The 11,851-nt window shown below is 32.2% G+C and overlaps 1 protein-coding gene across 1 annotated transcript; it reads left to right on the plus strand.

Moving 5' to 3' along the window:
* The first annotated feature begins 1,011 nt into the window (after positions 1-1,011).
* Positions 1,012-11,574, plus strand: LOC141300795 (SH2 domain-containing protein 1B). The gene is made up of 4 exons (XM_073831089.1): positions 1,012-1,295; positions 7,575-7,638; positions 7,810-7,990; positions 8,140-11,574. The coding sequence occupies exons 1-4, from the start codon at positions 1,162-1,164 to the stop codon at positions 8,181-8,183; spliced, it is 423 nt and encodes a 140-aa protein (XP_073687190.1). The 5' UTR covers positions 1,012-1,161; the 3' UTR covers positions 8,184-11,574.
* The last annotated feature ends 277 nt before the right edge of the window (positions 11,575-11,851 follow it).

Here is an 11,851-nt window from a genome sequence, read left to right on the forward strand (position 1 = left end):
CATGGTAGTAGAGTACGTCTTCGACTTACTATCACAGCCCCTTACAATGCACATAACCATAGCTAATCACACACAGGTAAATCCAGCCACTAACAATTTACCAGCTGCAACTCTGACAGCTGCAACAACCGGAATTACACAAACTTAGCACCGGTCACATTGGAAGTTACCTAGCTGGGATCTAATTTCAGGCGCTTTGTGATATTACTGCGCCTGCTTCGGTCATGTTACGGCAGCAAACTTCCTTGACTATTACGCCAAAATGAGAGTGTAGTTCCTAATCTTATCGGCCTAGAAAACCGCAGCTTTACATTTCCGCTGGTCTTAGTACACGATATAACTGCAGAAGAGTCAAGTTTTAAATAGGACAAATATCGAAACTCGTTGGTCATTTTTGAACGCGATGCTACTGGTCTAATAGGATTCAATGATTTATGCTAAGCTATGCTAAAAGTGATATCGCCAGAACAGGAGAACGGCTGAATGGATTTCAAAACGGTAAAAATCAACTTATTAACTCGGGGGGAGTTGGAGAATGAGCCTATTTCCAAAAAAAGTGGAGTGTTCCTTTAACCATGCAATCCATGCTGTTCTTTACATCTCCAAAATGGCTGCGCATCCAGGTAACTGACCAAACCGTGAGGTAAGTGCAAACCCTTTAATAACTAAAAACTTTATTTGAATGTAAAATGTTTGAAAGCTCGAATGTTTTAGAATGAAGTATGTGCTTTATTTGCATCCGACTATTTGTATTATTAATTTTATGCATTATTTTAGCAAAGACAAAGTTAAATGATTTAAATTTAGTTCAGTTAAAACGTACTATACAGAGCTTTAGTCCTGGTCTCACGGGCACTTGCTGATTTTGACATGTTTACACTTCCTCTGACCACTAGCCTACTAGTAAGCAAAAGCACACACGGAAACCGACTTCCTGTGTGACATTAGTAGGTTTGCGTGTGCAGTATTTTTTTAGCCTCTGACGGAAAGATGCTCAGACTATCTCGCGGTGTATCATAATTTCTGAGCGTGGGTATGAAGGAAGATTCCCTCCACTAAGATAATTGTGGACTTGAAGCAGTCGTGACGTATTAGTGTCCTTTGAGCAAACAACAGTGACTTGCAGCTGACAACACGGTCCTCACACGTGCGATGTGAAATATGGATCTTCCAGCGTATCATGGACCGATAACCAAACAGAGATGTGAGGAACTGCTCGGCAAGAAAGGTCGGGATGGAACATACCTCATTCGGGACAGCGAGACCATTAAGGGAGCTCTCTGCCTCTGTGTGTAGTGAGTATTTTGATTTGACTGATTGCTGATTAAGGAATGTTGAAATGATGTGTTCTTGATGAAATATGCAGCTTCATCTAATTTCCTTGCCACCATCACATACGAGATGGATAGATTGTTAAATCTAGTAATTAAAGGAATTGAGCCTAAAAGAAAGCTATTTTTCGTTTAGTAGCTACCATATTTAGTGGTAGCTACCGAAAAAAGTATTCAGAGCTTATAGTGTTGAAAAAAATAACGATAGTTTGCATATCACACATTATTAGTATTAAATGCAGTATTTGTCTTGCTGGCTACTATTAGGAACTAAAGTAGGCTATATAAATAAATATAAATCCTAAACATTTACTCACCATTATTGGGACAGAAAATATATGCATTATTACCTTAAATGAAAGCGGAGGTTAATATGGATTAGTATTTAAATGTTTTAATATCTGACAGTGTTGAAAAAAGACAGGACTCTTATATAATCTTACAAAATGACATGTAATTTTAGCAGTAGTGAATGAAAATATAATGCAAATTCATTTTTATATACATTTGAATTCAAAAGTTTACAGACTGCTTGCAGAATCTGCGAACTGTTAATTATTTGACCAAAATAAGAAGGATCATGCGAAATGCATGTTATTGTTTATTTAGTTACAGGTACTGACGCTTTTCATAAGTTAACATACAGCTGATTTTTAATAATGTGTTGTTACCTATATTATCCACAGCTGTGCTTTTTATATATATTTATTTATTTTTTGTTTAGTGATAGTTGTTCATGAATCCCTTGTTTGTCCTGAACAGTTAAACTGCCTGCTGTTCTTCAGAAAAGTCCTTCAGGTCTCACAAATTCTTTGGTTTTTCAGCATTTTTGTGTATTTCAACCCTTTCCAACAATGATTGTATGATTTTGAGATCCTTCTTTTCCCACTGAGGATAACTGAGGGACTCGTATGCAACTATTACCGAAGGTTCAAACGCTCACTGATGCTTCAGAAGGAAAAACGACGCATTTAGAGCCGGGGTGAAAACATTTTGAATTTGAAGATCAGGGTAAATTAAACTTATTTTATTTTCTTCTGAAGAGCAATACTAAATGAAAAAAAAAATATATGACATTTAGGCAAAATAAGAAAAATGTACACATCTTCATTCTCTTCAAAAGTTTACATCCCTGGCTCTTAATGCATCATGTTTTCTTCTGGAGCATCAGTGAGCCTTTGAACCCTCTGTAATAGTTGCATACGAGTCCCCCAGTTGTCTCCAGTGTGAAAAGATGGATCTCAAAATCATAGTCATTGCTGGAAAGGGTCCAAACACACAAAAATGCTGAAAAATTTTTGGGACCTGAAGGACTTTTCTGAAGAACAGCGACAGTTCATCTGTTCAGGACAAACAAGGGACTCGTAAACAACTTTTACTAAACAAACAAACAAAAACAAAAAAACAGCTGTGGATCATTCAGATAAACACAGTATTATGAATCAGTGTATGTAAACTTTTGACTTTTTTTTTTTTTTACGATTGGCAGACTCTTTTATGCAAGGAAACGTACACTCCGTTGAAGTCATATGTGACCCTGGACCACAAAACCAGTCATAAGGTTAAATTTTACAAAACTGAGTTGTATACATCATATGAAAGCTCAATAAATAAGCTTTCTATTGATATATTGTTTGTTGGGATAGGATAATATTTGGCCGAGATACATCTATTTGAAAATCTGGAATCTGAGGATGCAAAAAAATCTAAATACTGAGAAAATCACCTTTAAAGTTGTCCAAATTAAGTTCTTAACAATGCATATTACTAATCAAAAATTACATTTTGATATATTTATAGTAGGAATTTTACAAAAAATCTTCATGGAACATGATCTTTACTTAATTTCCTAATAATTTTTGGCATAAAAGAAAAATCAATAAATTTGACCCATACCATGTATTTTTGGCTATTGCTACAAATATACCCCAGCGACTTAACACTGGTTTTGTGGTCCAGGGTCACATATATGTTATCATGTAAGTTCAGTAAGCTTAGAATTAAACCCATGCTAGCGCCATCCTCTACTTTTTGACCTTCAGGATAATGCACTAAAAAGCTTTTACAAACTTCTGTTTAAAATCACGTTCTAATTAATTTTTTTCTATGTAATGTTAATGATTAAGGTTTGCTGTTTTACTGAATTTTTCTTTTTTTTTTTTTTCATTACGGAGACAATTAGGTTCAAGACAAAAATAGTACAGATTTAGATACTACTACTTCCAAATTGTGGACTTCCTGGAAAAAAGGATGAGCTATTAAACTAAACCAAAATAAATTTATGCTTTAGGCAAGTTTCACAATGAAGCATTTAGCTAATGCAGAATTATAAAAAGAGGAAATGAGCATCAGTGGAAAAAGAGAACTGATAGATCTGATAGATAAGTGCATAGTCTGTCAAATTTTCTCTATTGTGTGCAGTGTAAAACATATATACTGCTCAAAAGGCGACCACAATAAAAGTGTCTGTTGTACATTTGGGTCCATTCTATTCCTGTTACTAGTGCTAAAGAACAGGTGCAAGTTATAGTCTGTTATACAGTAGTCAACATTTGAAGTGGATCAAAACCTTTCATCCAAGATCTCCAAAAACCAAAACAATACCCATTTTTGTCTTAGGACGACTTTGATGAACTTTTTTGACCCACTTGAGATGTTGACTACTGTAGTCTCTGGCCATTCACAAAGAATGTGTTCTTCCATTCTGCTTGTGTATGCAGGCTACATTCAGTAATATGGACGTCTTTGCATTGCATTGTTTTCATTGCTTTCATGTCTTTAATGACGTGCATTTATTATACTGTCCAGTAAGAAGTAGACCCCTGCGTTATGTTACATTCTACTGCGATTCAAAAATGAATTCTGTTATTGTACATAATTTAATATTAGTGATCCAAGTGTACCAGTTCGAAATTACTTAAATTACAGACTGAAATTAGCTCCAAATATAATTCCTCTAGAAGTCATTAAATGTTAAATAAGTGTTGCCATATATAGTGAAAGTGATAATAGCCTGACTTGTTGGCAACATCTTAACATCGTGTGTGCAGAATGACCGTAGATAAACAAAAATAAACAAACAAACAAACAAATAGTCTAAACTTTGACATTCTCGCAAAATCGAGTGCCATTTCTCTTCACACAACATCTAATAATTAAAAAACAAAACTTGAAACGAGAACTGAAAGTCTTATCAGTGATCAAACCAAACATAGCATGGTATTTCCTGAAGGTCACTTGACTAAGAAAGTGGCTTCTAAGAATATACAGATTAATATACAAAATGATACCAATGTCAAAGTATACCTTAACCATGCTGTCATTTCAAAAGGGAGCATTTTTTTTACCATGTACACTACCAATCAAAACTTTTTGAACAGTAAGGTTTGTAATGTTTTTTAAAGAAGTCTCTTTTTCTCACCAAGCCTCCTCTTATTTGATCCAAAGTACAGCAAAAACAGTACAATTCTGTCAATATTTTACTATTAACTATTGATTCTGATTGGTTGAGCCTCGTTCGAAGCTGTTGTAAATTACTTTACAAACATACACCTTGCCACATACACACTGCAAGTTTCAGGAGTGACAACCGCATTTAATTGCGGGAGTGAGTCCAGTTTATTATCATCCCGTGTGTAAGGAACAGCAGTCACTCTGCATTTGTAACCATAGAAACATAGAAACAGAAGTAAATAAGAACTGATCCGTTTGGTATCTGCCATCTTTTGGCTAAAGAGTTTTTTGTTTGTCGTTTTGAACTAAATTACCGCTGATAGACGTGCTGTGTTTTGTTTATGCTCGGGAGGCTGCTTTAGAAAGCGCTGTTTTGCAGTGTTGCCATGTCCTCGTATTTACAAGTGTATTTTTTTTTCTTTTGGCATTATAAAACATAAAGCAGTTGGGTGTTTTTTTTTTTTGTGTGCTTGTCCTTGTGTTTTTTTTTTCTAAGAAGATCTGGCAACACTGGCACTTTACCGCAGGGCTCGTGAGCGCAGCTAGTTTTCTAGTATCTCACATACAGATAAAGCCACATTTCCGATGCGCGTTTAAATACGTAATTAACAACTAGTTGTTTGGTTTGGTTCTGTACACACTGCATAGAATTTCTGTCATTTTTAGAAGTTATTGCGGTTGTCAATCCCGTATTTTAGTGAATAATGTCTGTACAGAACACGATTAAGGAGTAAATGCTAAACTGACAACAAAATTTAGCTGCAGTGTGTACATGGCATTTGTTGCAACCACAACAGTTTCTGAAGAACTACAATGTTAGGCGGAAGCAAACTGTTTTGTTAATACCATTTACATTTTATTTGCTTTGTTTAATTTTGTGAAACCTTGCTATGTATATGAAATAACCTTTTTATAAAAGCAAAGAGCCCTGTTTTACAGTGAATTGTGTTATTCAGATAAATGCTGTTCTTCTGAACTTTCTATTCATCAAAGTAACCTGTAAAGTTCTACTCAGCTGTTTTAAACATAATACATTTTTGTGAGCAGCAAATCAGAATATTACAATGATTTCTGAAGGATCATGTGACTGGAGTAATAATGCTAAAAATTCAGCTTTGAAACCAAACATATTAAATATATTCAAATAGAAAATTGTTATTTTAAATAGTAAAACTATTTTAAAATTGTACTGTTTTTGCTGCACTTTTGATCAAATAAATGCAGGCTTGGTGACTTGCTGTTCAAAAACTTTTGACTGGTAGTGTATATTCAGTGTTCATACAGCTCAGGATTTTTGCAGGTTTTATGTAGGTAAATGTAAGGCTTTTAAACATCAAGTAATGGAAAACAATACAGCAATCTGGTATTAGCAACACTAAAGTAAACCCACACTTTGGTTTTCACAAAAAGACCCCTGAATAGCTCTACTCTCAACCACTAGAATATAGAAACAACTTTTACCGTACCTTCTGATTACATTGTAAAAACGTAATGCTCTTCATCAGTATTTCTGTCTTGTTTTTTAGTTCAAATGTCTAAACATTCCTAAAACAAAATAAATTTACTTAAGCAAAATGACATAAGATATGAACATTTATGATTAAAACAAGAGCAAATTACTACCAATAGGCTCAGAATAACTTGATTAATTTTGTCCAGTTTCTCAAGATCAGTCAGTTTGTAAACTACCAGTCAAAAGTTTTTGTAATGTTTTTTTAAAGAAGTCTGATCTGCTCACCAAGCCTGCATTTTTTTGATCCAAAGTACAGTAAAACCTGTAAAATGCTGAAATATTTTTACTATTTTAAATTTACTGATTTCTATTTAAATATATTTTAAGTTGTAATTTATTCCTCAGCATCATTACTTCAGTCTTCAGTGTCGCATGATCTTTCAGAAATAATTCTAATATGCTGATTTGCTTTTCAAGAAACATTATTTATCATTATTATTATCAATTTTCAAAACGGTTAGGTTCACAGTTCAGGATTCTTTGATGAATTAAAAGATCCAAAGATCAGCATTTATCTGAAATAAAAAGTTTTTTTTTTTTTTTTTGCATCATACACTATACCATTCAATGTATGTACCATTCAGGATGCTTTCAATGTGTCAAAAATGATGAAAAAGACATTTATAATGTTACAAAAGATTTCTGTTCTTCTGAACTTTCTATTCATCAAAAGAAACCTGAAAAAAATGTACTCGACTGTTAATAACATAAAAATAATAATAATGTTTTTGAGCAGCAAATCAGAATATTAGAATGCTTTCTGAAGGATCATGTGACTGGAGTAATGATGCTAAAAATTCAGATTTGAAATCAGGAATAAATTACTATTTAAATGTACAAAAAATTGTACATTTAAATAGTAAAATATTAAAATATATATTTTTATAAATATTTATTTAAATAGTACAAATATTTCAAAATGTTACTGTTTTTGCTGTACTTTGGATCAAATAAATCTTAAAAAAACATTCTTACTGTTCATCTTACTGTTCAAAAACTTTTGACTGGCAGTGTATCGCAAGTATATCTTGGTTGTATTGGAAAACAAAACAAAAATACTGAAGTTATTCATTTTTTGCAGTGCGTGCAACATTTATTGCCATAACTTCATGAATTTATGACCTTTTAGACCTTCTTAAGACCCACAGAAACCCTGACAAGTTCATAGTCTGACAAAATAGACGTTTTTTTTAAGTTACGATTGAATGTAAATGAATTATGTTCTTGTTTATTATGTTTAATTAATTATTTATTTTCCTATTTCTGCATTTTTACAGCAAACAAAAAGTGGTCTATACTTACAGGATCCTCCAAACCCACACCGGATACTTCACTCTACAGGTAGGGTACACTGAAATAAGTATTCTGTGTTGGATAACTTTGGCAACTTTAATTCACTGCCATAATCTTATGGGTTTGGATTAGTTTGCTAACAAATATGATTGATATGAATAATTATATAAATATAAATCAATTGTATTCATTTTTATGTCACAACACAACTTGTTTCAGGCTAGTTCGGGTGTGGAGGAGAAGTTTTTCAAGACAATGAAGGAACTTATTCGTCATTACAAGTCAAAGAATCAAGGTCTTGCAACACACTTATGCCGTTCGCTGAAAAGAAAAACGCTGCCAGATCAGCCTTTGCAGCATGCAGAACCACTAGTGCCTAATGAGGAAAATGACTATGAAAGTGAGTGTCCACTGTTACTATATAATGCATTAGCATTCATGAGACATTACAAATGTCATTACAGTGACAAAACATTATCAGACAATTACAATTAGCTTTGAATGACAATCATTTACTGTGAACACTTTTTGTTTTTTTGTCTCCCTCAGATGTCGATTGCTCGGGGGACTATGTTGTTGTTCTGCCGGACTGATTTAGTCACAGTGTGACGTTGTGACTGGATAACTGGAACAGCTAATATATACAATATAGATGTTCTATTACAGTTTCCAAGAACTTTCTGGACTTTTTCAACTCAAAAATGGGAAATACCTGTGGAATCGCATTACTTGAGTCACATTTTAGCAGGTTTTTGTGCATGGAAAATGCATAAATTGGAAATGTAAATTTTAATGGTGTGAAGCTTGTTTCTGCTACAGAGTAAAAAGGTAATTGCATCTTTTTATCTTACAATTTGGATGTTGTTTCTTACAGTTCTGAGGAAAAATGTCAGAATAGCAAGATATAAACACAGAATTGAAAGATATAAACTCAAAATTCTGAGGAAAAAAGTAAGAATTGCAACGTATATACTGGAAAAATGTCAGAACTACAAGATACAAACAGAATAGCAAGATATAAACTTACAATTCTGAGGGAAAAAAATCTGAATAACGAGATATAAACACAGAATTGCAAGATATAAATTCATAATTCAAGGAAAGAAGTCAGAATTGCAAGATATAAACACACAGCTCTAAGGAAAATGACGGAATTGCAAGATACAAACAGAATAGCAATATATAAACAATTCTGAGGGAAAAAATCTGAATGACAAGATATAAACACAGAACTGCAAGATATAAACTCATAATTCTGAGGAAAAATGTCAGAATTACAAGACAAAAACAGAATAGCAAGATATAAACTTACAATTCTGAGGGGAAAAGTCAGAATTACAAGATATAAACTCACAATTGCAAGATGTAAACTCTCAATTCTGAGGGAAAAAAGTCAGAATTGGAAGATATAAACTCACAATTCTGAGAAAAAAAATAAATTTCAGAATTAAAAGATAAAACAGAATTGCAAGATATAAACTTTAAATTCTGAGGGAAAAAGGCAGAATTACAAGATAAAAACAGAATTGCAAGATATAAACTTAAAATTCTGAGGAAAAAAGGCAGAATTACAAGATAAAAACAGAATTGCAAGATATAAACTTAAAATTCTGAGGGGAAAGTAAGAATTACAAGATATAAACTCACAATTCTGAGGACAAATGTCAGAATTGCAAGATATAAACTTAAAATTCTGAGGGAAAAAGTAAGAATTACGAGTTATAAACACAGAATTGCAAGATATAAACTCAATTCTGAGGAAAGAAGTCAGAATTGCAAGATATAAACACACAGCTCTAAGGAAAATGACAGAATTGCAAGATACAAACAGAATAGCAATATATAAACAATTCTGAGGGAAAAAATCTGAATGACAAGATATAAACACAGAACTGCAAGATATAAACTCATAATTCTGAGGAAAAATGTCAGAATTACAAGACAAAAACAGAATAGCAAGATATAAACTTACAATTCTGAGGGGAAAAGTCAGAATTACAAGATATAAACTCACAATTGCAAGATGTAAACTCTCAATTCTGAGGGAAAAAAGTCAGAATTGGAAGATATAAACTCACAATTCTGAGAAAAAAAATAAATTTCAGAATTAAAAGATAAAACAGAATTGCAAGATATAAACTTTAAATTCTGAGGGAAAAAGGCAGAATTACAAGATAAAAACAGAATTGCAAGATATAAACTTAAAATTCTGAGGAAAAAAGGCAGAATTACAAGATAAAAACAGAATTGCAAGATATAAACTTAAAATTCTGAGGGGAAAGTAAGAATTACAAGATATAAACTCACAATTCTGAGGACAAATGTCAGAATTGCAAGATATAAACTTAAAATTCTGAGGGAAAAAGTAAGAATTACGAGTTATAAACACAGAATTGCAAGATATAAACTCAATTCTGAGGAAAGAAGTCAGAATTGCAAGATATAAACACACAGCTCTAAGGAAAATGACAGAATTGCAAGATACAAACAGAATAGCAATATATAAACAATTCTGAGGGAAAAAATCTGAATGACAAGATATAAACACAGAACTGCAAGATATAAACTCATAATTCTGAGGAAAAATGTCAGAATTACAAGACAAAAACAGAATAGCAAGATATAAACTTACAATTCTGAGGGGAAAAGTCAGAATTACAAGATATAAACTCACAATTGCAAGATGTAAACTCTCAATTCTGAGGGAAAAAAGTCAGAATTGGAAGATATAAACTCACAATTCTGAGAAAAAAAATAAATTTCAGAATTAAAAGATAAAACAGAATTGCAAGATATAAACTTTAAATTCTGAGGGAAAAAGGCAGAATTACAAGATAAAAACAGAATTGCAAGATATAAACTTAAAATTCTGAGGGGAAAGTAAGAATTACGAGATATAAACACAGAATTGCAAGATATAAACTTAATTCTGAGGGAAAAAAGTCAGAATTACAAGATATAAACTCACAATTCTGAGGACAAATGTCAGAATTGCAAGATATAAACTTAAAATTCTGAGGGAAAAAGTAAGAATTACGAGATATAAACACAGAATTGCAAGATATAAACTCAATTCTGAGGAAAGAAGTCAGAATTGCAAGATATAAACTCACAATTCTGAAAAAAAAAGTGAATTACAAGATATAAACACAATTCTGAGGAAAAAAGTCAGATTTGCAAGATATAAATTCACAACTCTAAAGAAAAATGTCAGAATTACAAGATATAAACAGAATTGCAAAAAATATAAACAATTCTGAGAGAAAAAAGTCTGAATTTTGAGATAAAGAGTAACTTCTTTATTATTTATTTTTTATTCTGCAGCAGAAATGGGTTTTCATAGGATATTGGTGTCATTTGTGCATTAGAAATCATAGTATAATCATTTGAGTGAAAAGTTGAAGTGTAAAATGAACATGGTTTTCAGAATATTTTACTATTCGGTATTGCTTTAATGACAAATGACATGTTTGATTTAGTGTTTTAGAAATAGTGTGAAATATTAAATATTGTTTATTTATTTGATAACGTTCTAGAAATTATAAAACTTAGTTTTAGATTTTTACTGTGACCTCAGACTTTTAAAGTCCATTTTTTTGCCATTGGCCAATAAAGTCTGGTTGGAATTGTAATACTAATCTAGATGGGAGAAAAATATGCTTGATAACCACAAAGAGATTTTTGATTGTATATATGTTTTTTTTTTTTATGTGTACAGTATTTGTATATTGTATGTACAGTTTATAAATCAAATGTTGTGTCTATAACGACATGTAAATATTATATTCCATATGAATGTGCTGTCATTAAGTTTTAACATGTAAATATAAATAACATCTTTGTTACCACAACTTAAAATAGATGAGCCCACCTAAGACGGTCAGACAGTTTCCACAACGCTGTTCCATGTGGTCAAAGACTGGAAATGATGTAGCCTGATGTTAGCGTCTAATTTTAAGTTGGTTGATGTTTTTAATAAATTAAATAGAAGTGCTTCACGTGTCTTTTAAATGTCCAAATATGTTATTTTCTTTCAAAAAGAGCAGGGAACAGTTGCATAAGCAAAGCTACTATGGTAAAACTGTGTCTTAACTGACACTTACATCTTTACAAGCAAGTTTGTGTAGGGATCTGAAATACCATGACTCAATTTTATCCAAATATAGGCTGAAGGCAGCTAATGCTTATGACGTACATGGGTCAAGTGACAAATAAGGACGTACGTTATAACAAAATAAGAATAACCAAAGTCCTTTCTATA

The sequence above is a fragment of the Garra rufa genome, chromosome 24 (assembly GCF_049309525.1).
Source record: "Garra rufa chromosome 24, GarRuf1.0, whole genome shotgun sequence".
Taxonomy (NCBI): Eukaryota; Metazoa; Chordata; class Actinopteri; order Cypriniformes; family Cyprinidae; genus Garra; species Garra rufa.

What these genes read in the sequence shown, in the direction of transcription:
- LOC141300795 (XM_073831089.1), top strand. Translation starts at nt 1,162, where the DNA reads ATGGATCTTCCAGCGTATCATGGACCGATAACCAAACAGAGATGTGAG. An exon ending in GCTCTCTGCCTCTGTGTGTA is followed by an intron (nt 1,296 to 7,574) that starts GTGAGTATTTTG and finishes GCATTTTTACAG; the next exon opens with CAAACAAAAAGTGGTCTATA. An exon ending in CCGGATACTTCACTCTACAG is followed by an intron (nt 7,639 to 7,809) that starts GTAGGGTACACT and finishes AACTTGTTTCAG; the next exon opens with GCTAGTTCGGGTGTGGAGGA.